Source organism: Aspergillus melleus (genome assembly GCF_016097325.1).
Source record: "Aspergillus melleus strain CBS 546.65 chromosome Unknown contig4, whole genome shotgun sequence".
In the NCBI taxonomy this organism is placed as follows: Eukaryota; Fungi; Ascomycota; class Eurotiomycetes; order Eurotiales; family Aspergillaceae; genus Aspergillus; species Aspergillus melleus.
In genome coordinates this window covers 1,567,339-1,591,906 of record NW_025763373.1, presented here as the reverse complement: position 1 = coordinate 1,591,906, position 24,568 = coordinate 1,567,339, and the positions used below count along the sequence as shown (strand labels likewise).

At 51.4% G+C, this 24,568-nt stretch overlaps 9 protein-coding genes across 10 annotated transcripts; 3 read left to right on the top strand and 6 right to left on the bottom strand.

Annotated features, from left to right (window-relative positions):
* Positions 1-28: 28 nt before the first annotated feature.
* On the bottom strand, positions 29-1,287 carry LDX57_007478 (NAD(P)-dependent alcohol dehydrogenase; the record flags this gene model as incomplete). The annotated part of the gene is made up of 2 exons (XM_046089195.1): positions 29-1,060; positions 1,138-1,287. The coding sequence occupies 2 exons, from the start codon at positions 1,285-1,287 to the stop codon at positions 29-31; spliced, it is 1,182 nt and encodes a 393-aa protein (XP_045945165.1).
* Positions 1,288-1,708: 421 nt separating this feature from the next.
* LDX57_007477 (uncharacterized protein) lies at positions 1,709-2,542 on the bottom strand (the record flags this gene model as incomplete). Its single annotated transcript, XM_046089194.1, has 3 exons — positions 1,709-2,119; positions 2,176-2,228; positions 2,317-2,542. 3 exons carry the CDS (start codon positions 2,540-2,542, stop codon positions 1,709-1,711), a joined length of 690 nt encoding a protein of 229 aa, XP_045945164.1.
* A 587-nt stretch (positions 2,543-3,129) lies between these two features.
* Positions 3,130-7,410, bottom strand: CDC5 (Cell cycle serine/threonine-protein kinase cdc5/MSD2). Of its 2 annotated transcripts, XM_046089192.1 has the most exons (5): positions 7,317-7,410; positions 6,616-7,121; positions 6,096-6,538; positions 3,940-6,040; positions 3,130-3,884 (listed from the first exon to the last, which is right to left on the bottom strand). In XM_046089192.1, exons 2-5 carry the CDS (start codon positions 6,925-6,927, stop codon positions 3,321-3,323), a joined length of 3,420 nt encoding a protein of 1,139 aa, XP_045945162.1. In that variant the 5' UTR covers positions 6,928-7,121; positions 7,317-7,410; the 3' UTR covers positions 3,130-3,320. The 2 variants fall into 2 exon arrangements, with proteins under 2 accessions (XP_045945162.1, XP_045945163.1); XM_046089193.1 differs by having other exon boundaries at positions 6,096-7,121.
* Positions 7,411-7,848: 438 nt separating this feature from the next.
* LDX57_007475 (OPA3 family protein) lies at positions 7,849-8,734 on the top strand (the record flags this gene model as incomplete). Its single annotated transcript, XM_046089191.1, has 2 exons — positions 7,849-7,908; positions 7,970-8,734. 2 exons carry the CDS (start codon positions 7,849-7,851, stop codon positions 8,732-8,734), a joined length of 825 nt encoding a protein of 274 aa, XP_045945161.1.
* Positions 8,735-9,103: 369 nt separating this feature from the next.
* LDX57_007474 (uncharacterized protein) lies at positions 9,104-9,782 on the top strand (the record flags this gene model as incomplete). Its single annotated transcript, XM_046089190.1, has 2 exons — positions 9,104-9,390; positions 9,440-9,782. 2 exons carry the CDS (start codon positions 9,104-9,106, stop codon positions 9,780-9,782), a joined length of 630 nt encoding a protein of 209 aa, XP_045945160.1.
* A 1,331-nt stretch (positions 9,783-11,113) lies between these two features.
* MYO1_2 (class I myosin myoA) lies at positions 11,114-15,413 on the top strand (the record flags this gene model as incomplete). Its single annotated transcript, XM_046089189.1, has 9 exons — positions 11,114-11,116; positions 11,214-11,450; positions 11,509-11,554; positions 11,623-12,105; positions 12,160-13,857; positions 13,913-14,004; positions 14,054-14,301; positions 14,352-14,920; positions 14,977-15,413. 9 exons carry the CDS (start codon positions 11,114-11,116, stop codon positions 15,411-15,413), a joined length of 3,813 nt encoding a protein of 1,270 aa, XP_045945159.1.
* Positions 15,414-15,819: 406 nt separating this feature from the next.
* On the bottom strand, positions 15,820-16,883 carry LDX57_007472 (uncharacterized protein; the record flags this gene model as incomplete). Its single annotated transcript, XM_046089188.1, has 2 exons — positions 15,820-15,960; positions 16,038-16,883. The coding sequence occupies 2 exons, from the start codon at positions 16,881-16,883 to the stop codon at positions 15,820-15,822; spliced, it is 987 nt and encodes a 328-aa protein (XP_045945158.1).
* A 994-nt stretch (positions 16,884-17,877) lies between these two features.
* Positions 17,878-18,762, bottom strand: YOR1_3 (ABC transporter C family protein; the record flags this gene model as incomplete). The annotated part of the gene is made up of 1 exon (XM_046089187.1): positions 17,878-18,762. The coding sequence occupies one exon, from the start codon at positions 18,760-18,762 to the stop codon at positions 17,878-17,880; it is 885 nt and encodes a 294-aa protein (XP_045945157.1).
* Positions 18,763-19,891: 1,129 nt separating this feature from the next.
* YOR1_2 (ATP-binding cassette transporter yor1) lies at positions 19,892-21,858 on the bottom strand (the record flags this gene model as incomplete). The annotated part of the gene is made up of 3 exons (XM_046089186.1): positions 19,892-19,942; positions 20,019-21,680; positions 21,742-21,858. The coding sequence occupies 3 exons, from the start codon at positions 21,856-21,858 to the stop codon at positions 19,892-19,894; spliced, it is 1,830 nt and encodes a 609-aa protein (XP_045945156.1).
* Positions 21,859-24,568: the final 2,710 nt, after the last annotated feature.

The following is a 24,568-nucleotide window of genomic DNA, read 5'->3' as shown; positions in this document are numbered from 1 at the left end:
TCCCCTGCAATTTTCTTTTCAAGAAAATTCAATCCTCAACCCCCTTAATCAAAGTTTTAATCCCCTCTCCCCTCCTCGTCGTCTCCCACGCCTCCACTGCCCTCTCAAATGGCACCACTTTCGTAATAAACCTCTTCACCTGAATCCTGCCCTCACTCGCCCTTCTCACCCCCAGCTGGAAATCCCCAGGTCCATACCGAAAACATCCTCGCACCGTGATCTCCTTTTCCGCCACCGTCGCAATCGGAAATTCCACCTTCCTCTTCCCGTTCCCCGTCTGGATATACGCACCCCCAGCCCTCAGGACATGAATCCCCATCTGAACGCAGGGTTCAGCGCCAGTAGCTTCGATCGCGACATCGAAGCCCGGAATCTCTGATCCTCCGCTATGATGGGACGCGGAATCAAACTGCTCAAGTATATTGCTGGCATTTTCTTCAGCCGAGAGCGTCGACGAGGGGATGTATGTTCCGAAAGAGACATGCGGGTTCGGAACCACACTCTCTGCAAACTCCAGCTTTTGTGCGTTCACATCCACAACGATGATTTGTTTAGCGCCGAACTCGCGCGCCACGCTCGCGCATAACAGGCCCACCGTGCCGGCTCCGAATATCACTACCCGGCTCCCAGGTATAACGCCTACGGAGCGGACGGAGTGGATTGCCACGGCTAAGGGTTCCATTAGTACGGCTTCGTCGAGTCCTAAGCCCGACTTTGGGGCTGAGTCTATGGATCCTGAACCTGATCCCGATCCCGATGTTGCCGGCACTAACGAATGACAATAATCCCCGGGGATCTTGAAAAACCTGGTCAGCGTCCCATGACAACTACTCGGGACTGCAGCGAATTTCATCCCCGGGCAAAGATTGTATCGCCCCGCTTTGCACAGCTCGCAACGCCGACACGGATATCCGGGCTCGATGGCCACCGGATCGCCGGGTTGCAGATGGTGGACGTTGGATCCGATTGCATGTACTGTGCCGGATGCTTCGTGGCCCATCACGACTGGGTTTTCTGGCGTTATGCGGCGTTTGATCCCGCCGTGGACCCAGAAACTTACCTTTTCCCCCGGTTGAATTGTTAGTATCGGTTGGAGTTATGGAAGAGGGTTAGGGTATGATGGGTGTGTTTACGTACATCGCTCCCGCAAACGCCGGTGTACGCGATGCGGATTATCACGTCGTTTGAGTCTTCGATGCTGGGAATGGGTCGGTCTTCGTAGCGGCAGTCTCCGGCGCCGTAGAGGAGGCAGGAGGGGTTTTGCATGGAGGATATCGAGGTGGACATGATGGGCGATTTAGCGAAGTTTTGTAGCTAAAATGAGGGTAGATGGATGGTCGTTGGCTGTAAGAGAGCGATCAGGGCAGCAGGGTGACATGCGGTGAGAGGTTAAGCCATCTGAATGAGATGAGAATAGAATTGACGATCTGCAGGAACGCTAATGAGGTCTTTCTACCCCGCGCAGTATGGATATTCCTCCGAGAGATTCTCCGCACTGAATCCGATTCTATCTGGCGTTTGACGTATTACTTCGATATTGAGCCATACCTTGAAGTCCAGTGGCAAGTCAACCTTATAATAATTATATCACATATTCACAAAAACTTATATAACCCTGAACTCGTGTCCATCAACATTAACCCCCATTAAATTGATCCCAACCACATCTCCCACATCAAACAATTCTCGTTGGAATCCCCTCCATTCCCTAAATTAAATTACCCAACAGTCCCAGTCCCCCGAGAACAATCGCCGCTCCACCAACAACCTCCCTAGCATTCGCACCGCCAGTAAACAACAATGTAGAAGGAGACGCAGTCGGCAGGGTCGGGCTTGCCGTACTCGACGGCACAGACGGTACAGTCGAGGTCGGGGGCTTAGGAATCACCGGGTTCGAGGTCGTCGTCGGCTCTGGAGCAGTCTCGGTAGACTCGGGCACGGTCTCAGTGGGTTCTGGCACAGTGTCGGTAGGCTCAGGGCCAGTCGGCTCGGTGGGAGTGGGCTCGACGGTGTCAGTTGGCTCGGGGGCGGTCTCGGTGGGCTCGGGGACAGGCTCCTCAGTTGAGCTTGGAGACAAGGTGATGCCGTATCGGCGGGCGCAGGTTTCCGGGTCGAGGCCCTTTTTGGGTGTTAGCATTCCAAGGTTTAACATATCTCAGGGAGAAAGGGACGTACATCAGGACAGCAGTACGGCTCCTGCAGACAGAACGAGTTGGACGGGCAGGCGTCTATTCCAATTCCACAGACATCGTCAGCAATCAGGCTCTTCTACAGTGAGGTAGTGTCTGATAAACAAGATAGTAGGGTACAACATACACTTTCCACCCGGGCAGCAGGTCTGTCCTTGTCTGGGGTTATAGCAGATGCCACTCGTCCCGCACATGGGCCAGTTAGAAGGACAGCCGGGGGTAGTGCCAGGCACAAAAGCCTCGCTGTCGCTCTGGCGCTTAAATATTTCCATCTCGACAAGGTGAGAGCCGAAGTGCGCGGCGAGACCCTGGCCCGCAAGAAGGGGGGTGAGAAGGACAAGAGAGGAAAGCATCGTAGCCAGTTCAATCAATCAATCACGATAACAAGCGAGTGGAGTGAGTGAGCGAGCGGATGGATGAGCAACAGGAAACAGTAAAATGAGTGACTGTATATCTGTCTGCTTTTCTTCTTGCCTGATCCAAATTACCTCATGAAAGAACCTCAAGCTCACGCACCTTGCCTACAACCAGATATTTATACCCCAACTTGCCTCTCCCCTCCCGCGCAGATACCCAAGAACCAACCTGATTGGTCTCCGCATAATGAGAGCGCCGTGCCTGGACTGGATTGGGGCTAATTTCCAGAATACGAAGTCCCTCCAGCAATACGTTCAGGCCAAGACGTGATGTGGACCACTCACTTCGTAGCGATAGCGTACAATGCGGCTTAGATCCCGTCTTGGTGCTGAATATAGACTTGCAAGCCGCTTGTCCAAGCACCAAAGCGGCTGGTTGGGCGGGGAATACGAGAGGGGGAAACGAGAGATGGGACGAAGTATGCGCTCAGGACCATGCCATGAATCTTGGGGGTTGAGGTGGATGACTCGTCGAGTTGAGTAGACAAGGGGCAAGTTGGATTGGTGGAAAGTCAATTCATCATTTGAGGTTGATTAATTCGCAGGTCTGAAAATTGGATACTAAATATGTAACTGTGGAAAAGACGCACGGTCATGCAATAAATCAAACACGCAGCAAATGCAAGGGAATGAACGCAAGAATCACACCAAAACGACCATTGCAATGAATCAAAACAGTGGAAATCATAACATCGTAAGATCCGCGGACCGTCGACTAAGACGGTGCCCCCAACATTCGCAACCGTTCCCTGAGCATCCCCATTTCCTGCTCATGGGTTGCTTCCACCTTTTTGTCCTTCTCCCTAAGAGTGATGGATCGGTACTCGCCGTCTCCTCCAGGCGCGCCCACTGTCACCCAAACAAACTTCGACCCGTGGGCCCTCTCCTGGGCTCCCTCCCAGAACATGTCGAGCGACCGCAGGCCTCCTTCGACTCCCAGGGATTTGTCGAATGGGCGTCCTCCAATTCGCCCGTGTTTAATCCATCCTTTCAAAACGTCTTTCAGGAACCCGATCTTTTGAAGGAACGAGTTGGCGTCAAGGATGTCGCGAATGCGTTCATCCATCGGACTAGCTGTCGCTCCGTACGCAATGCTCAGGAACGTTCCCACCTCGTCCGATGCCAGCGCCCGCGTGTCGAATCCAGCGGGGTGCATCTTTCCTTTGGCGCTCAAGTAACGAGCAGCCGAGGGCGACAGGTGGTAGAAGTCTATCCATGGAGATGAACTTCTGGTGCGACCTGGTGATATAACGAGTTTGGTGTGGTCGGGGAAGTTGAACTGTCAGTAACTGGTCAGCACGGTGGAAGAAAATCAGAGGGGGGCTAAAACAAACCTGAAGAGCACCATCCCCAAATCCCCACACACCCACGTTACCTAGGCGCTGGTAGTATTTGATAAACTGTCTTTGGTCCCCGGTTGACGTTTGGTCCTCGAGGAATGCCTCGTCGCCATGTCGGCCTAGAGATCCGATCATATACTTGCCAAACTGGTCCACCAATTTGACGCGTTTAATCTTCTCGGCGTCCGCTCGCGCACACTCCATACCAGAATTTGTACGAACCTTGACGCCCGAGCTGGAGGAGCCATTGGATGACGGCTTGACTTCAAATAGTGAAGGGGGGACTGCTGCGCGACGTACGCCTCCGTGGAACCCGGATGCATCGTTGTCGCAGTTCTCGTAGAATTCAACCGGCTTCCCTTGGCGAGGCACAAGCTGATCCGCCTCGGAATAGGTGAATGCGTCTCCCTCCCGTTTCTCATGGCTGCGCGCCTTGCGACGGATGTGCTTCTCACCTTCGCGTACGACGACACCAGTGGCCGGATTGCCATTACCCGCTCTAAAGACGCATCCGACGCTCCCATCGTCCAGGACGTAGCCGATGCCGTATCGATTGGTATAATCGACCCATTTGATGACGTACGTATGCGGTTCTCTCCTGGCAACTGCGCGCCGTCGGACAGATGAATTTGGCACCAGGTTTGATAGCATGTGTCGTAGGTCTGCATTGGTATCGGCAATAGATGTCCCCGGAAGGGCTTCACATGGGTCATCGCGATGAAAAAGTGGGTGCGTTCCAAGAGATGACCGAGGTTTATTGCCAGAAGATAGCGACGTCTTACTGCCGGTTCTAGGCATAGCTTGAGGTTGAGGCTGAGGTTCTGGCCGTAAACGGTGGACCTCTTCAGCTGGGGCGGGTCGGGGTTCTAATTTCAATGGCTCGACCGGTTTCAACACCTCGGGTTTCTCCAACTTAGGCGCAACACGAATTGATGCGGGTCGCAGCCGGATTGGAGCGCTGTCTAGAGTAGTTGTGGTAGTTCGCTCTTTAGGTAACGGAAGTTCTGGGCCGTCCTTATTCGCGGCTTCTAGCCGTCGAGACTGCGAACGAGTCTTTCCAACCGTCAGCATCGCTGCATCACTAGTAATGCGGGAGACCTGAGGTACCAGGTTTCTATCCGAGCCACGCGTTGAGCCTGAGTACGAAGCAGCCACCCCACGGCGCGCGCGAATGGGACGATCCGCGAGGCCACCTGTTGGTCCACCCGGTACAGACAACGCATCATCATCCACACGCACATTTTCCAACGGTCGTGATACGGGGCCTGGGGGATCGCAAAGGGTTGGCACCTTTCTGACAGAGCCTCGGCCGGTCGCTTGCTGTCGAAGAGTAGCTGCATGGCTCTGCGATTCCTGTCGACGCTGTTGGGCCGCAACTAAGGCGGCCTGCGTTCGCGACTGTGACATCACATTGCTGCGAACCGATGCAGTACTTTTCGAGGACAGAACGGAGCTCTCCAGCGAGGAGCAGTCTCTGCGCTTTGTTAGCATCAGCTCCGGAACACTCCAATCTCCTTCTGGATCGTAGGGGTAGCTGTAGACGATGTCCTCCGGCAAAGGGATAACTGGTTGAAGTCCCTTCTCCTCCTCCGCGAAGCATTCAGCGAACGCCGACTTAGAGCCGTGCTTGCCAGCAGCTTTCCGGGCAGACCCATCTGGCTTCCTCCCAACGCCGCAGAAAGTATAAAAGGCGGCTTTGCAAATGTGGTATCGCTGGCTCGGATCGTCGACGTTATCTATATAGCCGGACAATTTCTCGTCATACTCCAAGCTATGGCCAATCACCATATTGTCGCCACGAGGTTGATCCGCCGTGAGCCAGAACGGCTTAGCAAGGCAGCACTGGGGCTCCAGTCTCCGCGGGATGCATCCGTCGTACATGCTGAAAAAAGGGTGCTCAACAATGTCGTCGGGGTCGGGTCGTTCCTCTTCTGCCAAATTCAAACAAGAGCTGACTAGCGACTTCGCTTCTTCCGGAATGTCGTTGGCGCAGTCTGCACCTTTGGGCCACACGTATGTGAGGTTTCTGACTTTCTTGTATATCTCTTCCTGGGTTTTCGATTGGAAGGGAGGGTAGCCTGTGAGCATCGCAAAGCTATAAAGGTTTGTTAGTCGCACCAGACAGTCAATGTAGATCATGTCGTTCTTACCATATAACACCTAAGGACCAGATGTCGACTTTTTGCGTATGGCCCCCTTTGGTCTTATCGAGAACTTCCGGAGCGATATAATTCGGGGTCCCGCAAAGCGTTCTTCTCCGTTTTTCGTCGCGCTCTGAGATTATCATCGCCGCCAGTCCGAAATCTCCCACTTTGATATCCATGTTCTGATCCAGGAACAAATTGCCCATTTTCAAATCTCGATGCGCAACATTTCGCTTGTGCAGATATTTCACCGCACCGCAAAGCTGGATCATCAATCGTCGGACCTCCGGCAAACTCAAACACTTCCTTTTCCTGACCATGTCCATAACCGACCCATTGGGACAAAGCTCGAGGATCACGTAGGTGCTCTGATCGAAAGCGAACGCGCGATGAAAGCCGACGATATGAGGGTGTCGCATTTTCGAGTGGATCTGAAGTTCGGTCCGAAACTACAGAACACCCCAGATTAGCAAACCACATGATCTCCAGTCCAGCCCAATTATCCGGGATCTGGAGCGCAAAGTACCTTCTCCTGCATCTTCTTCTGTGTCATCTCCGACTTCACCACCTTCATCGCGAAGACTCGATTATTGCGCAGCAATGTGCCTTCGTAACAGATAGCAAATCCTCCTTTCCCCAGGAATGCGCCGGTCGAGTATCGCTCACCATACTCGATGGGCTCCGTGACGAGGGCAGGCGGCGGCGGCGCATGGTTCTTCGAGGATGTAGCTTTCTGTGCAGCATTGGCAGCTGCAGCGTTCCGATCGAGTACCTTCCGTTCCATTGGCACTTTGGGTTTGATCATTTGATTTGTCGAGCGGGGTGACAAGGCCTCCATCTTTGTGCTTCCTCCTGTGTTGGATTCTCCTTGGGTGCTTTCGCTATAGTATTATTGTCGCTGGCGGGCCAGATGCGCAAGCCGACTGTCTCTGAATCGATTAAGGCGGTCGTAACAATCATGAGTTATTGCAATATACAATGTGAAAATACTAGACGGTGCAGACGGGGTATAATGGACGAGCCGGTGCTATCCTGAATAGTGGTCGGTCAGTCAATTGAGGGGAGAAGGCAATTAGCGGCGGCCATGTACTGGCCTCTAGCCAGCTGTGATTGAAAGGAAGTATAGTGGCGTGGCAAATTGAAGCGCAAAACCGTCCCATATCGAAGGCGACATCAACACCGAGGGACACAGCGGGGCGAAAAACTCGCACACAAGGGCCGACTCACCAGAATGAATCAAAAAAAGATATAACAATGACGCTCAAAAACAATGACATGCATCCAACGCCCAACGCGACTGTCAAACAGTCTTCGATCCCGGAAATCACCAGCAGGTGGGGAGCAAGGGAAGAGGAATCAAAGTCCAGTAGGGCAAAGTAAAAGGGATGACACGGCAACGGAGAGATCACGGGCGCCCCCCAAACGGTCTGCCTAATCCGGCAATCGATAAACATTGATCCGAATGCCGTAACAACCATGCATCGCTGACTCATTTTGTATAAATCTCACTTGTGCATCTGCATGGATGACGCAGAGTTGGTGCCTGACAATTCGGTCACCTCTGGAGTTCAGCCTCGACGGCTTCATTCCTTTTGATTCTCAATGAGATTTCCTCGATAAATCCTCAATGCTCATTATGAATATCACAATACTATGAAACTACTTCCCGACCTCCGATAATTTTTTTTCTCTCCACTGCCAATAATTAATTATAATTTCTTCCCACTCCTCCCCTACCTCCCCTCTACGTTGATTCACCATGTCCCTCACACTAAAGCTCTCCTCGCTGGCTATCCGCACTCTCTCAAAGCCGATCGCCGTATGCTCAACCCACTCAATTCTGTTAGCAATCCCGACCAAATTATGCTGACCACTCCAAGAATCAAATCAAAGCACAAGCCCGCGAACATGAACGTTTCCGACGAATCTGCATCGGCATGGCGCAATCTCTTCACCGGCTCGACATGCGTCTCCGTCTAGGTACCCTCCGCGACAATGCCGCCTCACAAAGACAAGCCGCCGCCGAGGCCGAATTGCGAAAACACAAACCGACCTCTCCGACGGCGAAAACGCACGCCGAGGCCAGAGCTGAAGAAGAAGCCGCCGCGAAGGCTAAAGCCGCCGCCGAAGAAGCCGCGAACCCTCGAAAACCCCACATAAGGCCTCTGTCGGAGTCCAAAGCCATCGAGTCGGGTGCGACATTTATCAGCGAATCGTTCCTGTTTCTGGTGGCGGGTGGTTTGATCGTCTTCGAATCGTGGAGGTCACGGAGGAAGGAAACTACGCGCAGAGAAGACGTCGAGTCTCGGTTAGCTGAGCTGGAACAATCGGAGAAGGCCGCTCGGCAGGCCTTGGTGGCCTTGGAGAAGGAGCTTCTGCAACAAAAGGCCAAGCAAGGGGGACTGTCAAAGTCGTCGCCCAGGATTCTCCCTCGCGAAGTGTGGGAGGTGGAAAAGCAGGAGGAGGTGGAGAAGGCTGAAGAGCCCAGTTGGTGGTCACGCATCACGTCCTATTTCACATTTGGCCAAAGTCCTGAACAATCAGCTGAAGCTGTTGTTGGCGAAGAGCAGGCCAAGAAGACGGATGACAAGACCCCGGTTCCAACGAATTCAACCAACCAGGGCCCGCCATCGAAATCGAAATGAGTTGACTATTGATAGACATTGGCTTCGTGCATAATTCTGCTCCTTATAGACGCTGTTTTGTACACAGGTGGTGTTATACCTGTTTTTCTGTTTGGGATACCCTTCTCTGTTACCGGATGACGTTGAGCGGGGTGGACATCTCCTCTCTTTCCCACTGTACATACTTATCCTTCTCTCCTCCTTTTCATCTCTTCGACTGCACATTATGGAACATCAAGGAATTATAATCTACCATGAATCATCAATCAGATCCGGACTCCATTCGTGGACAATTTTCCTCATCCCTTCGAACGCGCTCCGTATGGAAAGTCATAGGACCAATCCTGACGGCTCAAGCAAGCGTTCTTCACGGTACTTCTGCTGCATTCAATGCTCATCCAAGTCCTTACGCATGTCTTGATAGAATCCCACTTACCAAGTCACGACTTCGATTTCTACCAGGGGAATAGTCCGCAGCCTTTACGCGTCCTGCTCTTGACGCCATCTTCCCTAGGCTCTGAGAACAAGAAACAAACTATTTCTCGGCTAAACGATCTCTCTGTATCCATGCTGTGCTCACCTGGAAGATGCATCATTGCTCTCCTCCTTTCCGAACAACCATTCAACAGTGCAACGGGAAAATATAATCTAGACGTACTATTGTCCCTCCAGATACTGTACGCCATCCACAAATAATCCAGTACCGCCCATGATTGACACTCATAGAACCACGGAAACTCTATCTACGTCCGTTCCTATACTTCCTATTCCCGACTCATCCAGCTTTCTTGCGAGTATAAGAGAATACATGGGTAATCTTGTGGATATCCCGGTGCAGGATTCTTCTGTGGCGGATTCCATCAATCTTTTGGCTCATGCTCATTCCGATGACGCTGTAAACCTGTCAGAGCATGACATTAACATCCTGAGCGATTTGTTTCCATCCCTAAAAGCCGTGGGTCAGGCTGTGCGCACACCTGAGGGGCAGGAGATTCTATATGATTATCTGGGTGAAAGAAAGGCAAGAGGTATAACAAAATTCTGGGAGAATGACAGGGTATATGAGTGAACGGGTTGTAAAATGGAGAGGTACGGATAATGGGTTTTCATTCTCCCTGGAGTATTCTGGTCTTGTTTCCCGGGATATATATCCAGGAGTCCACACGACGAATCTGACTGGTAACCTCAACACCAGACCAATTAAACCAACACTAATAAATCACAGTCCCACCATGAATAACACACAAGCTATTTCTACGGTTTAATCGATCTACACAATACCTGAAGTTCATGTAAAATGTGCTGACATTGCCGCGTGTTCGCGGTGGACCAAAGAGTATGACGTCATATGGGACCGGCTGCCCCAGGCCAATTCAAGGGGACAGGCCGTCGAGCCATACGGATACGAATGGGAAATGACACCGAGGTGGACTGTGGAGCAAGATCGATTCGAGGGTCGAAACTAGGCCAATCTGGAGAAGAGAAAAAGCAAGACACGCCAGAGATTATTCCGGAATTAGAAACCATGCCTGCCTTTATTGGGCACCTGTCGACCTGACATCGACACTCAGGAGTGTTGATTAAGGTAGAAGGAAAACCGCATGGGAAAAGCAATCGGTCGTAAAAGGGCTGCCTACAAGCCTTCATACTGTGTACAAAGGCGCAGGCATCAGGAGTTGATGCCTCGGGCTCCCTTTGGAGCGTATACCAACGGAGTGGTAGAGAACAAGACGGGGAATGGGCGCGATAGTTAGAATTGATTCCCAAACGTACTAGATTTACTGTCTTCAGGGACTTCATAACTATGATTTCTTTCTTTTCCCCAAAGGCAGCCGAATTGTTCTACCGGTAACTAACTATAGTATAGGGATGTCGTAAGCAAATGGGATTGTGCAACCAAGACAATGGCACGTGCCCACCTACGACTGGGCGTCAGGCACCAGGAAAAGCATCAACCACAGAGTTGGGCCAGACTTGACGACGGGTGGAAAAGGGACGACCCAACCGCGGAGGCGAAAACTCGATGATTGCGCGTTTTGCCGGCCGTCGGGAGGTGCCACACGTGCGGCGGTGTGGCGCAGAAGGGGGGATCAGCGGCCTTAGGCAGAAATCCCATCTGTCCTCCACAAGCAACCGTCGTCATTCTGGTCCCTCCCTCTCCCTCTCCCTCTCCCTCTTTCTTCCTCTCTAACTCCTCCACTTCCACCTCCATTCGTTCCGCATACTCCCGTGTTGGAGTTACTCTTGACAATTCCCGACACATTCCTGGAATGAGCATCCTGTCTTTTACGCTCATTCCCTTCCTTACTCAGTAATCGGTGATCGACCGGTATTCCGCAACTGATACGTCGGATATCTTGACGCCTGCGCCAGATCCCGGGGCGATCGGTAGCAACAACCATGGTGAGTTGGGTTGTCTCGTTGCTCTTCTGGATCGGGAGACGAGCAATCGGTCAAGATAACTGGCAAGAAAATACATTAACCTATATTTCAATTCTAGGGACACTCACGACGTCCGGCCGGCGGGGAGAAGAAGAGTCGAGGCTTCGGTCGCTCCAAAGTCGCTGATGTCGGCGATGGGCGGCAAGCGGGCGGCAAGCCCCAAGTCCGAAAGGCCGCATTTGAAAGCACGAAAAAGAAAGAGATTGGTGTTTCCGATTTGACGTTGCTGAGCAAGATCTCGAACGAAGCCATCAACGATAACTTGAAACTACGTTTTGAACATGACGAAATCTACGTAAGCTGTGGATCGCGCGGTCTGGCTGACGGATGGCGGCTAACTGGTGTATTTCTAGACGTATATTGGGCACGTGCTGGTGTCTGTTAACCCTTTCCGAGACCGTAAGTGCGCTTGTTCTGGTATAAGGGATATCAGGGGTTGTGACTGACTCTGTTTTGTCTTTGTCTAGTGGGCATCTATACCGATAGCGTCCTCGAATCCTACCGGGGGAAGAACAGACTGGAAACTCCGCCCCATGTCTTTGCGGTCGCCGAATCCTCCTACTATAACATGAAATCCTATAAAGACAACCAGTGCGTGATCATTTCCGGAGAGTCCGGTGCTGGAAAGACCGAGGCTGCGAAGCGGATCATGCAGTATATCGCGAGTGTATCTGGAGGCACGGACTCGTCCATTCAACAAACGAAGGACATGGTTCTCGCAACGAATCCGCTCTTAGAATCTTTCGGTAACGCGAAGACGCTGCGTAACAACAACTCGTCCCGTTTCGGAAAATACTTGGAGTTGGAGTTCAACGCCAATGGAGAGCCAGTTGGTGCCAACATTACCAACTATCTGCTGGAGAAGTCGCGAGTTGTGGGGCAGATTACGAACGAGCGTAACTTCCACATCTTCTACCAGTTCACGAAAGCTGCGCCGCAGAAGTATCGAGGTATGAATGGGCTGGTCTTGTCCCGCAATGTCTTACACTAACTCAACAAACTAGACATGTTCGGTTTGCAACAACCCCAGTCCTACGTCTACACTAGCCGATCTAAATGCTTCGATGTGCCCGGTGTCGACGACGCTGCCGAGTTCCGGGATACGCTCAACGCAATGGGGGTTATTGGTATGACCGAGGCCGAGCAGGACGATGTTTTCCGCATGTTGGCGACGATTCTGTGGATCGGAAACATCCAATTCACGGAGGACGACTCCGGCAACGCCGCCATCACGGACCAATCGGTCGTGAACTTCGTCGCCTATCTTTTAGAGGTCGATCCGACCGAGGTGAACAAGGCCATGACCATCCGTATCATGGAGACCGCTCGGGGAGGTCGAAGGGGATCTGTTTACGAGGTGCCTCTAAACACGACCCAGGCCTTGGCTGTGCGCGATGCGCTTTCGAAGGCAATCTACTTCAACCTTTTCGATTGGATTGTGGAGCGCGTCAACGCTTCTTTGACTGCCCGGGAGTCTGTGACGAACTCCATCGGTATCCTGGATATTTATGGATTCGAGATTTTCGAAAAGAACTCCTTCGAGCAGCTGTGTATCAACTACGTCAACGAGAAACTTCAGCAGATCTTCATTCAGTTGACGTTGAAGGCGGAGCAGGATGAATATGCTCGGGAGCAAATCCAGTGGACTCCGATCAAATACTTTGACAACAAGGTGGTGTGCTCGCTGATCGAGGACAAGCGCCCGCCGGGTGTCTTTGCCGCCTTGAACGACGCATGCGCAACGGCCCATGCTGATTCCGGTGCTGCGGACAACACCTTCGTCGGCAGGCTGAACTTCCTCGGCCAGAACCCTAATTTCGAAAGCCGACAGGGTCAATTCATCGTGAAGCATTATGCTGGTGATGTCAGCTATGCGGTCGAGGGCATGACGGACAAGAACAAGGACCAGTTGCTCAAGGATCTGCTGAACCTCGTCGGCCACTCAAGCAACAACTTTGTGCACACGCTCTTCCCCAACCAGGTTAACCAGGATGACAAACGACGACCTCCCACGGCGAGCGACAAGATCAAGGCTTCCGCCAACGACTTGGTGGCGACGCTGATGAAGGCTCAGCCCTCTTACATTCGAACCATCAAACCCAACGACAACAAGGCCCCCAAGGAGTACAATGTCGGCAACGTGCTGCATCAAATCAAATACCTCGGTCTTCAGGAGAACGTACGTATTCGACGTGCTGGTTTCGCCTACCGTCAGACTTTCGACAAATTCGTGGAACGTTTTTACTTGCTTTCTCCCAAGACGTCCTATGCTGGTGACTACACCTGGACGGGTGACGCCGAATCTGGTGCCCGCCAGATCTTGAAGGACACCAGTATTCCGGCAGAAGAGTTCCAGATGGGTATAACGAAGGTGTTCGTTAAGACTCCGGAGACGCTGTTCGCGCTGGAGGCCATGCGTGATCGGTACTGGCATAACATGGCTATCCGAATCCAGCGCGCCTGGCGTAACTACCTCCGCTACCGTATCGAATGTGCTATCCGCATCCAACGTTTCTGGCGCCGCTGCACTGGCGGCCTTGAGCTCATTAAGGTGCGCGACAAGGGCCACCAACTGCTCCAGGGCCGGAAGGAACGTCGGCGCATGAGTTTGCTTGGTTCGCGACGATTCCTCGGTGATTACATTGGCGTGGACAACAAAGGTGGTCCTGGTGAAATGATCCGTGACGGTGCAGGCATTAGCGGTACGTTTCCTCCTATATTTTCTATGCTTCTTCCACTGACTCGGATGCTTTATAGGATCGGAAAACGTGCTTTTCTCTTGCCGTGGCGAGGTGCTGGTATCTAAATTCGGTCGCTCCAGCAAGCCATCTCCTCGAATCTTGATTTTGGTGAGTTAAACTTCGCGCCTAAAGTGATTTCCTGGTCTAACGTCTACAGACGAGCCGACATGTATATATCGTAGCGCAAACTATCGTCAACAATCAGTTGACTATCTCGTCCGAGCGAACGATACCGATTGGAGCCATCAAATCCGTTAGCACATCGAACCTGAAAGACGACTGGTTCTCGCTTGTCATTGGCGCACAGGAGCCCGATCCTCTCGTGAACTGTGTTTTTAAGACGGAGTTCTTTACCCATCTTTCCACTGCCTTGCGCGGACAGTTGAACTTGAAGATCAGCGATCAGTAGGTTTGGATGCATCAAGTTGGCGAACTGATGACTAACAGAGGAATAGCATCGAATACAACAAGAAGCCAGGAAAGCTGGCCACCGTGAAGGTCGTCAAGGAACCCGGCGCTTCCAATGTGGACAGCTACAAGAGTAGCACAATTCATACCAGTGCCGGAGAACCTGCCAGTTCTGTTTCCAAACCAACCCCAAGACCCAAGCAAGTTGCCGCGCGACCCGTCACCACTGGCAAACTACTTCGTCCGGGAGGCCCAGGTGGTGGTCCTTCGAAATTGGCCTCTCGACCTGCGCCTCCTCGTCAGCCCATGCCTCAAGCCACCCCACAGCCGGCCGCTGTGCAACCGCCACCACCGGCTCCCCAACCAGCTGCCGCTCAACCTGCACCACCGCCGGCGCCTAGGCCTGTCCCGCAGCCCGTCGCAGCCGTCGCCGCTTCTCATACACGGACTGCTTCGTCTGGATCAATGAGGGCTCCCCCACCGCCTCCTCCTTCAAGTCCTCCGGCACAAAGGAAACCGACCGCCAAGGTCCTGTACGATTTCAGCAGCGCCCAGTCGAACGAGCTTTCAATTCGGGCTGGTGAGGTTGTGCAGATTGTTTCCAAGGAAGGAAATGGTAAGTCTCTTCTGCAATGTTCCCATATCCTAGATCTTGCTAATAGATCTGGGTAGGTTGGTGGTTGTGTATGAATACTGCAACATCCGTGCAGGGCTGGACTCCCGAAGCATATCTGGAAGAGCAAGCCGCACCTGCACCGGCACCGAGACCTACTCCCCCTCCCCCGCCCCCAGCGGCACCTCGAGCTAGCCCGGTCCCTGCGACCAACGGAGCTGCCACGGCTGCCGCCGCCAAGGCCAAGCCAGCGCCCCCTGCACCACCCGCCAAGCGGCCTAACATGGCGGGTAAGAGGACAGCACCGGCCCCTCCACCGGCCCCTCGTGACAGTGCTGTAAGCATGCAATCGCAGGACTCGTCCGGCGGCAGTGGACGTGCTACTCCTAACAGCGCCTCAAATGCAAGTTTGGCCGGTGGACTTGCCGAGGCACTGAGGGCAAGACAAAACGCTATGCAGGGGAAGCATCAGCAAGACGACGATGATGACTGGTGATTGCCTCGTTCCCTTCCTTTTTTACCTTCTCTTTTTGATTTAGCACACCCACCATTGATCTTTCTCCTTTCCTTTTTCTTCTTTTCTTTTCTGTTTGCTCAGCCTTAGAGTGTCATTCCGTTTATTGAGTGTTTCTGGTCTACCTGATACCAACCCCCAAAAAGTGGACCTACATTGCTTGGCGCTGGCATACCCTCGGTGGATGTTGACATTGTTGAATTTGTAGGTAGAAATGTTTGGTATAAATAGAGTCTGCTATACTATATATGCATGAGCTGTCGGCTATGGTGTGTAAAAACAAGACCCGCATGCTACATACAAGGTTGCACGAACATACATAAATGAATTCCTGAAATAAACTATGCACTATGCTTCGATCCCAAATCACCCAGTCCGTTACTTCAGCTTACTTCAAGAATTTGCTGGCCAAGCTCATCAAACCACCGCCGGGCCCTCCAGTGCCGGTCGATCCACTGCCCTGGTTCTTCATGTACATCTTCAGCGCCATCTCGGCGGCCTTGTTCACAGCAGACTGCTTGTCCTCGGACTATAGGAAACGCAAAAGTTAGCCTTATTTGCAAACCACCATCATTAACCCCGAGGAAAAAGAAGGGAAGAACTTACCACACCACCCCCACTCGCATTCTTCTCCTCCCACAACTTACTCGCCTGAGCCATGGCAATCCCAATCAACTTATTTTTATCCATGCCTCCACTACCACCGCTGCTCTCACCCGACGAAGAGCCACCTCCCGACGTGAACATCTTCAACGCCTGCATGGCAGCTCCCGCACCGAGGGAGTTCGAGTCGTGAGCCCGGTTGCTGTCCCCGCCGCCACCGTACAGCGCCTGATGCGACTGCACCATCTGCGCCTCGTCGATGTCATTGTCCTTCTGCGCGTACTGCTGCTTCCGGTCCTTGATGAATGACAGGGCAGTGTTGAATAGCGAGCTGTCTTCGTTGTGCTCCGCCTGGGCGTGCGAGACCGCCGGGTTGAAGTCGTCGTCGGAGCCGTAGCCCGATGAGTGTCCGCCGCCGCCGTAGGAGGGGTTTCCTCCGTGAGGGGTGTTGTAGTGGCTGCTGCCGCCGGCGCTGTAGCCACCATCGTTGCCGTAGCTGGGACCGCCGCCGTGGGAGGGGTTACCACCGTAGGAGGGATTTCCACCGTGGGGGGTGTTGAACTGGCTGCTGCCGCCGGCGCTGTAGCCGCCGTCGTTACCGTAGCTGGGAGGACCACCGCCGCCGTAGGAAGGGTTTCCGCCGTAAGAGGGGTTACCACCGTAGGAAGAAGGGTTACCGCCGTGAGGGGTGTTGAACTGGCTGCTACCACCGGCGCTGTAGCCGCCTTCGTTGCCGTAGCTGGGAGGACCGCCGCCGCCGTAGGAGGAGTTGTTGTTGTTGCTGTTGTTGTTGTCACCGCCGCCGGTGTGCTTATTGATGGTGTCTTGGATGAGATCGGAGAAGCCCATTTTGGAAGGTGGTATATATTTTTGGGTATATGGAAGATGAAAAGGTATGGGGAGGATGATGTAGGAGAGGACCGGAGCAGGAGGAGGATGAAGAGAGAAAGAAAGGTATTTAACCAGGAGAGCTTCGTAGCTCAGCTCGGTGCCTCAGGTGTGAAGGAGGGGCTGTGGCGGTGCTTTCGTCATGGGTCTGGGTCGAGTGGGGCAGAGGTGGGGCGCCCAGCCACATGTGGTCGGCGGTGACTTGTGGATGGTCGCATGAGTCAGCGCGCGTGTACTTTGCCTGAATGGGAATGGTGTGGTGGGTAGATCTTATCTATATGTGTCCAAGACCCAAGTGTACCAAACATATTGGATAGGGTTTCCATGTCTACTTACATGGGTCATGCCAGCAGCTATCAACCTATCAAACCTGGTCACCTCATCTGGGAGGATTCAAATCGACGGCCCATTATCAAGGCACGTCCAGTCCGTAATTCGTGATGATTCGATGCAGGTGTCTGCACAAGAATACTATCTAATCGAGTAGATGTCTCTAGTATCGACCTATCGTCCCTGGAAACGCTGGAGGATAGCTTCGTCGGCCAGGGCCTCCGAATTAATACCACACACCCACTAAATGTCAGCAGTACTATAGAGAGGACGCCTGACCTCGGCCTTGCGGGGCCAATTGCTAGGTAAGTCGTACTTTCCCCCCTTTGTATGTGCTAACGAGGTTTAACGGATGAGGATAGCGTCGACCTCCCCAGACTTTGGGATTTCAAAACCCTTCTTATAAACTCAAGCCTCCCGTTGGACTGCCTAGTGCACATCAAAGCTATGTTATGTGACGAACTGGTCAAGGCCACTGCATAGAGCGAGGCGCGTACCAAGTCTTTTGACATGGTATTCTAGTCTTTTAGTAACTTAGTGGTTAAAAACTCCATACAGATACAATATTAGACAGTTCTAGGTGATAAAAAAGTACCTATTGCCATCCTCGTAATAAAGCACTAAGTTAAACAGTGAGTCTGCACATTTGTTGAAATTGCGTGTTCGTGTCAAACAAGACACGGGGAGTTTGAAAGTCAACCACTCGGCCTTGATCAATCATACAGATACGATCATATCGCATGATAGTTTGCAGCCGATGAGCAATACAAATGACTGTCCTTCCCTTCATGGCAGTAAGTAAAGTTTGTTGAACGGCTTCATCAGTGTGTTGATCGACGGCAGACGTAGCCTCGTCACAGACAAGGATGCGAGGATCTCGCACCAAGGCGCGTGCTAGTGCAAGCAACTGCTTCTCACCCAGGGAAAGATTTGCACCGTGGGGCAGAACCCTATGATCGAGATGGATTCGAGTAAGGCTAGCCATACGAAGTGCGTTGTACAGAACAGCGTCTGCGTATTCTTCGGCGGGATCGAGGTTGGACCGGACTGTCCCGTCGAACAATGTTGGATCTTGAGGGATGATAGCTAATCTGGATCTCAAGGATTGGCGATCCAGATCTGCGATGTTGATATTGTCGATAACGATGGACCCCTCCTCCAGCGGGAAGAGTTGAAAAAGAGCGGATATAATAGTGGATTTACCTGCACCAGTGCGGCCAATAATGCCTATCTTCTCGCCACCAGATATTGTCAGGTTTACCCCGTGCAGTGCACGAGGGAGATCACTTCGGTAGCGCAGGCTGACGCACTTCATCGTTATATCCCCCTTCTCCGGCCAAGTCGGGGGTGGCACGGTGGCCGGTGTTGATATCTCTGTCGGGATCTCGTTACCATAATACATCATCCTCTCGACTGTGATGAGGGAGCTTTCAATCTCAGCTGACTGGGACACAACGCCAGGAATTATCTGCACGACCGCCAGCGCGTAGGTCATGATCAGGCCCGACATACTAGCGAGGATAGAGTCTCCAGACAAGACAATCAATGATCCGACAAAAAAAAGTAGAAGATTCCCTAACGCGTCTAATCGGAGATTTAACCATTGTTGGCTAGCTGACGTGAGACGGGAGAAGTTGCTTGCTTCGTCGATAGCGACGTCTAGTCGAGCTTTGAAAATGTCCTGCGAGCCAAAGCTTCGAATAGTCTGACGGCCAGCAATACATTCCGTAACCTTTGCTGCGACTGTAGAACGTGCGGTGGTCTCGAGCCGCTTTAGCTCTTGCTTCGATGCGCAATAGTAGCTCGAGGTGTAGTATATGGCAAAAAGGACACCTGGGAAGGATACCACAAACTGAAGAGCTTGACAATTAGATCAAGTCCTGCACATGGGGGGTCGGAAGTATTTCCTACCATAGGGAACTGAATTGATATCAATAGAAAAGTCGATAGCATAATACCAAGCATCAAGAAAAAGGCCCGAATCGTGTCACTAACGCCGTTGTCGAGCTGACTGACATCACTGGAGAATAGGTTCATGAGTCGCCCAACTGGATTGGCGGTGTGAAATGACAAGGGTGCGTAAAGAACACGCCGGAGAGCTGTCTTGAAGAGGCGATCGCTTGCTCGTAAGCCTAGCATTGAGGCCTGGCTTAGGTATGCCCACATAAGCACGCTCTGGATGACTACAAGGAAGACATAACCCGCTATATAGTTACGATTTCTCCAGCTAAAGGCGTCATCCACCCACCAGGATAGCCATATGCCGGTAAATATTCCAGCTATTTGCGAGACAATCAAAAGAAGGAAAAGTATGGGCCAATGAAACATAGAACCCGAAGCAGAAAAGTATGCCTTGTAGGTAGACCGCGTGACGCTGCCAGACTGATGGGTCTCGCTGCTCATAACGGTATCTGGAGACACTTTTTAGCGTTATCATCATGACTTTTGTTGAAATGTTCTCTTACTATTTTTTTGGCTCTTTTTTACAGTTTTGTACGGCCCATCGTCTGATCTGTTATGTAGTTGATCCGCAGAGCTCTGAGGCCTGGGCTCTTCGTTGGTGGGAAAGATAGACGAGAGTATTGCGTTATCAGATGTTCCTTTGGATATCTCATCACCTTTTTTGATACAACCCTTCTCTAGCCATAATACACGGTCGCATTGAGCAATGACGTGCGATTGGTGGGATACTAGGATGCAAGTCTTTCCCCGTAGCAGCCCACGAATGGCTTTGTTAAAGATGTGATGGCCAGCATCCCCATCCACAGCCGACAAGGGATCATCGAGAAGCAGTAAGTCGGCGTCAGCATAGATTGTTCGCGCTAGACTAATCCGTTGCTTCTGTCCGCCAGATAATGTGATGCCCTGTTCGCCGATACAAGTCTGGTCGCCATGCTCCCATGTTTCGAGATCAGGATTCAAAGCGCAAGCTTCCACTACCTGGTCATACCATGGTTGTCGTAAAGGCTTCCCAAACAGGATGTTGTTGCGGAATGTTCCACTTTCGATCCAGGGGACCTGAGAGCAGAAAGAGCGTGTTGCGCCTAGTGTGACCTGACCTTGTGTCTGGCTCATCTGGCCTGCAAGGGCGAGGAGAAGTGCACTTTTCCCTGACCCTACTGGCCCTGAGATCGCGACAAGCTCCCCATGTTTGATCTGCAAGTTGATGTTATGAAGGGCGGCGGACAAGACGTTACTAGCATTCTGGCTGGACTGCTTATTCACGGACAGCAATGCAGTCTCTTCGCCGATTGCAGCGGATGAATCATCATTATTGTGTTTCATTTCCGCAGCATAGTTCCAGGCAAAAGAGGCGTTTGTCATGTCCACGGCGTGATGTGCACCGAGAGCCCAGATAATTGTGTCTTGTTGGTAATTCTCCCTTAGAAATGACTCGATGCGTTGCAAAGATATCCAAGCATCGATGAGCTGACTGAGCACCATAGGCAAGATGTTGAGTGGTTTGCGAAGACAATTAAACAAGGCCAGCGACGAAAAAGCCTCTGCAGCTGAAAGCCGACCTTGGTAAGTCATGAACATAACAAAAGAAATCATGGCCGCATACGAAGGGAGGGACATGGACAGGGACATGATCGTGCTTCGAATGTTCAATAGTCTGCGTTGCTGCTGAACCTCCGCCGCTCTGGCATCCGAGATCCGACGAAGAAAGTATGACTCCCAACCATGAAACTTGACAAATTTCATGTTTTGCAGCGCCTCCTGAAGGCGCGATGTCCTGTCATCTACTTCCGCGTTAATTGCCACACGCCCTGATATCAGCCAGCCCATGCTAAGTTCTACTCCCTTCCCACCAACAAAAAGAAGGATAAGACCACTGAGTGCGCTCCAGCGAAGATTATAAAAGAGAACAATCAATGCCAGGACAACTGCCAGAGGCTCACTCCAGATCATGTTTGCGTAGAGGAGAGCGCTCTCGATACGCTGCGAATCGACCGTTATCAAGTTCGATATCTTTCCCTCAGTCCAGTCGTTGCCGTCATTGCTCGAGAACTCCAGTGATTTCTCAAAGACTATAGCAGTCAAAGCAGCTTTGACCTGACTACCCACAACCTGTCCCAGATAATGGTAATGGACAAGAGCAAAGCTCATCCCCATCTGAGTGGTGAAGAGTATAGCCACGTAGGTTAAGGATGTAGAGTTGGAAGACCCATCCGATAAGCTGACGAGAAGATACCTCAGTAGCCAAGGTGCCATGATTTGTAGAATATTTGCAAACAGCATGGCGAGTCCTCCTACCCAGAACTGGGCTTTGAATGCATCATGCAAGGCACAGAGAAGTGGAAAACGCCTACGAGCAGCGAGATTTTGCTGGAAGGTCTCAAGGACGGTATTTTTGTGTAGCGCAACGGCTCGTTTCCGATTCAATGTCCCGGTGTCGTCTTTGATTAGTGGTCTAGAGTATCCAATCTAGAGAACAAGTCATGTTAGCTTGCGCAAAGGAAAGAATCGATAGAAAAACATTACATACTGACAGCAATGGGTAGATCCACCCAAATGTCAACAGACTTAATAGTCCGACAGGCTCTTCGTGACCTATCTGGGCATTTTTGAAGCCTCCTTCTGTTACGAAGCGCAATGGTGTCATTTTAAACCAATCTCGGATGCATGCAAGGTACAGGGACAGGCTTTTTCTGGGCTCGCTCAACGACAAAGAAGGGATTGAAACTACCACTAAACCATGGAGCTGGCAAATATGATATATTTGAATAGAAACTGCTTCCATGAATGGGCGAGAAAAGGGGCGGTAATCTCTTATGTATTTTACTTGTAAGGCTACTGGATTGGACATGCGCACAGGCAACCGCAATCGAGCGGGGGTCATATGGTCAGGATTCACGTTTGCAGGTCTATATTGCGGCTGGTTAAGAGGCTTTAGATTAGTTGGGAGAAGCAACGCGTAGCAGGCTACATCTTTCAGGGATGATTTGCCAATAATACCCACATATTGCGTGTATTGCTCCAATTATCACCTATCAGGCAATGCTTAGATAGCGAGGTTACATGGCGTAATGGTACCTTTTACAGGGATATTCGCCCGGAAAGCTTCTTTACCGCAACCAATACTTGCCCGCGTGGCCTCCTTGATTTGATTTGTTTATTATTTCCCTCCAAATGTATTTCTCTTGTGTTGTTCGTGGATAGCTTTAGGAATGTCGGTTCCGGGCCCAAGATACAGGAGGTCGATAGATCGGTCCGCAAGATATTTGCCAAAGTCCATGGTTTGGCCAGTTTCCATGATTAACAGCTACACCGATAATCAGATCCCCAAAATCCGGAGGAAGATAGCATACCCTAGTCAAACCACAAAGACGAACAAACAATATAAATCAAACAACAGATAATGCCAAGGGACGAGAGGCTAGATATGATAAGCACTTGAAAAGTCAAAGGCATCAAAGGAACCAACACATTCAGAGTATGAAGATCGAACAGAAAGCTCCATTCAAGACAGGTGTGGATTTTCCATAATTCATATCAAAAAGCATCCAATCCAAGAACTGGGGTATCAACAACATATCCATTCCTCCGATCGGTCAACCATTCCCCAATCCAGCTGTCCGACAAATCGAAAAGGCCTATCTTCAATTTGATAAAGCTCTTCTGGGTTACTCCCCACTCCCAGAAATAACTCAAATACTCTTGTTTGTTGTATTGCGTGCAATGGTGCCAGTACCTCGTGGATTTCAGAGGAACAGAACTCCCCAAGATGCATGTAGAGTTCTTCGAGGCCAGTCATGCCGGCTAAAGCTTGACACGTCTCTTCCCAAGTTTTCGCATCGTACGGCGCGACCACCTTCCGAGAGTTGTGGCCATACATAGAAAATGGGAAGGAATGTGCCAGATGGACGACACGTATAAGGTTAAGTCGACAGGGGAGAATTGTGCGAGATAGGCTGATCATAGTATCGACGTGATTGAACCGGAAGATATTATCATGGTATAAGATTGAAACTGCTTCAGTGTAGCTAGTTTCATGTGAGTTTAAAGGAGGCATTATCTAGGATACACGCCCAAGGACTTACATCGATCGGCATGTCTGAAGGAGAGGAACTGCACCACAATACCATTTGCAGCCTTTAGTGCCGACGCAATATCCCGGAGAGACACCGCGATACCAAAGAAATGGTTTTGTGGCACTACCCCAGCATCGGTGTTGGCAGGGTGGATACCGGTGTCTTGCCTCTGCCCCCAAGCATTTTATAGTCAAGAGTCTGCCTTCGCCCCGCACAACATGGAGGTCGCCAGGTACCAGGACATAGGTCCATATTTTGATGCGAAGTTCGACGGGAAGAGAAGCGAGTAGCGGCGATTGGTGCTGGTCACACGTATTGTCTCGCGTCTGATTCTATACCCTTTTCGCTGCCTACGAGAACGAATGTCCCCCCGCTTTTCTCTCCGGCGTGGAGACTCAGGGATCGAGGACGGAGCTGGGGTAATGCTTTCGGGGTTAACTTCTTCCTTTTCTTGGTAATTGATTTAGGGAAATTGGCGTCTTGCCCAAAAGCGCCTTTTTCGACTATCTTATAAAAGAAAGATATGCAGGCCTCCATAATCTTCGATCATCCGCAATGATTAAGAAGCCGAGTTTAGCTTTTTAGAAGCGGAAAGGAGTCATGCACCGAAGGCTTTCCGAGGTGAACGATTTCAAATAATCAAGGCGATAAAGGGCTGGCAGTAAGCAAAAGACAAATCAAGTATTAAGAATGAGATAGAGAAGAGTTGGAAGACGTGTTGGTTCCTGTCGACACCGAGAAGTGGTAACTAGCGGGGTGGTGGGCGCTTAGAACTACGCCGTCCTCATGGATGCTATTGGCGAGAACACCGTAACAAAGAAAGCTGGAACCCACATATAGAGCCCTGTGCTATATACAAGTTCCTAGCCTTGCCTTCTAGTCCAACCGCAATGCCCGTGGCAATGGAACACGGGGCCAATTTCTGTCTGACCGAAACAAACCCCCTCAGCACGGCGCTAATATCAACAAGGGTAAATTGTTCTTCGAAGGCCCCTGCTCCTGCTAGAGCAATTCGCGGCCTTATTCTTTGATCGTGGCCTCGGAAGATTATAATTAGTTGCTTGGTGGAACTTTAAGTTACTACTCCATGGTCGAAAGCGCAGCATAGCCTTAGAGGCTAGAACATAGATCAAACAACACATCGTTTCATGCCATCACGCTGGAAACCAATTAGACTGTTAGGCTCAGTAAGTCGGATTGCAGAGACCTCGTCGAGATTCGACCAACGGAAATCAGTATAGAGTATAATCTAGAACAGCAGAATGATCCGGTCTTTCGAGT

What these genes read in the sequence shown, in the direction of transcription:
- CDC5 (XM_046089192.1), bottom strand. Translation starts at nt 6,927, where the DNA reads ATGGAGGCCTTGTCACCCCGCTCGACAAATCAAATGATCAAACCCAAA. An exon ending in AGAAGAAGATGCAGGAGAAG is followed by an intron (nt 6,539 to 6,615) that starts GTACTTTGCGCT and finishes GGTGTTCTGTAG; the next exon opens with TTTCGGACCGAACTTCAGAT. An exon ending in TTGGGGATGGTGCTCTTCAG is followed by an intron (nt 3,885 to 3,939) that starts GTTTGTTTTAGC and finishes AGTTACTGACAG; the next exon opens with TTCAACTTCCCCGACCACAC.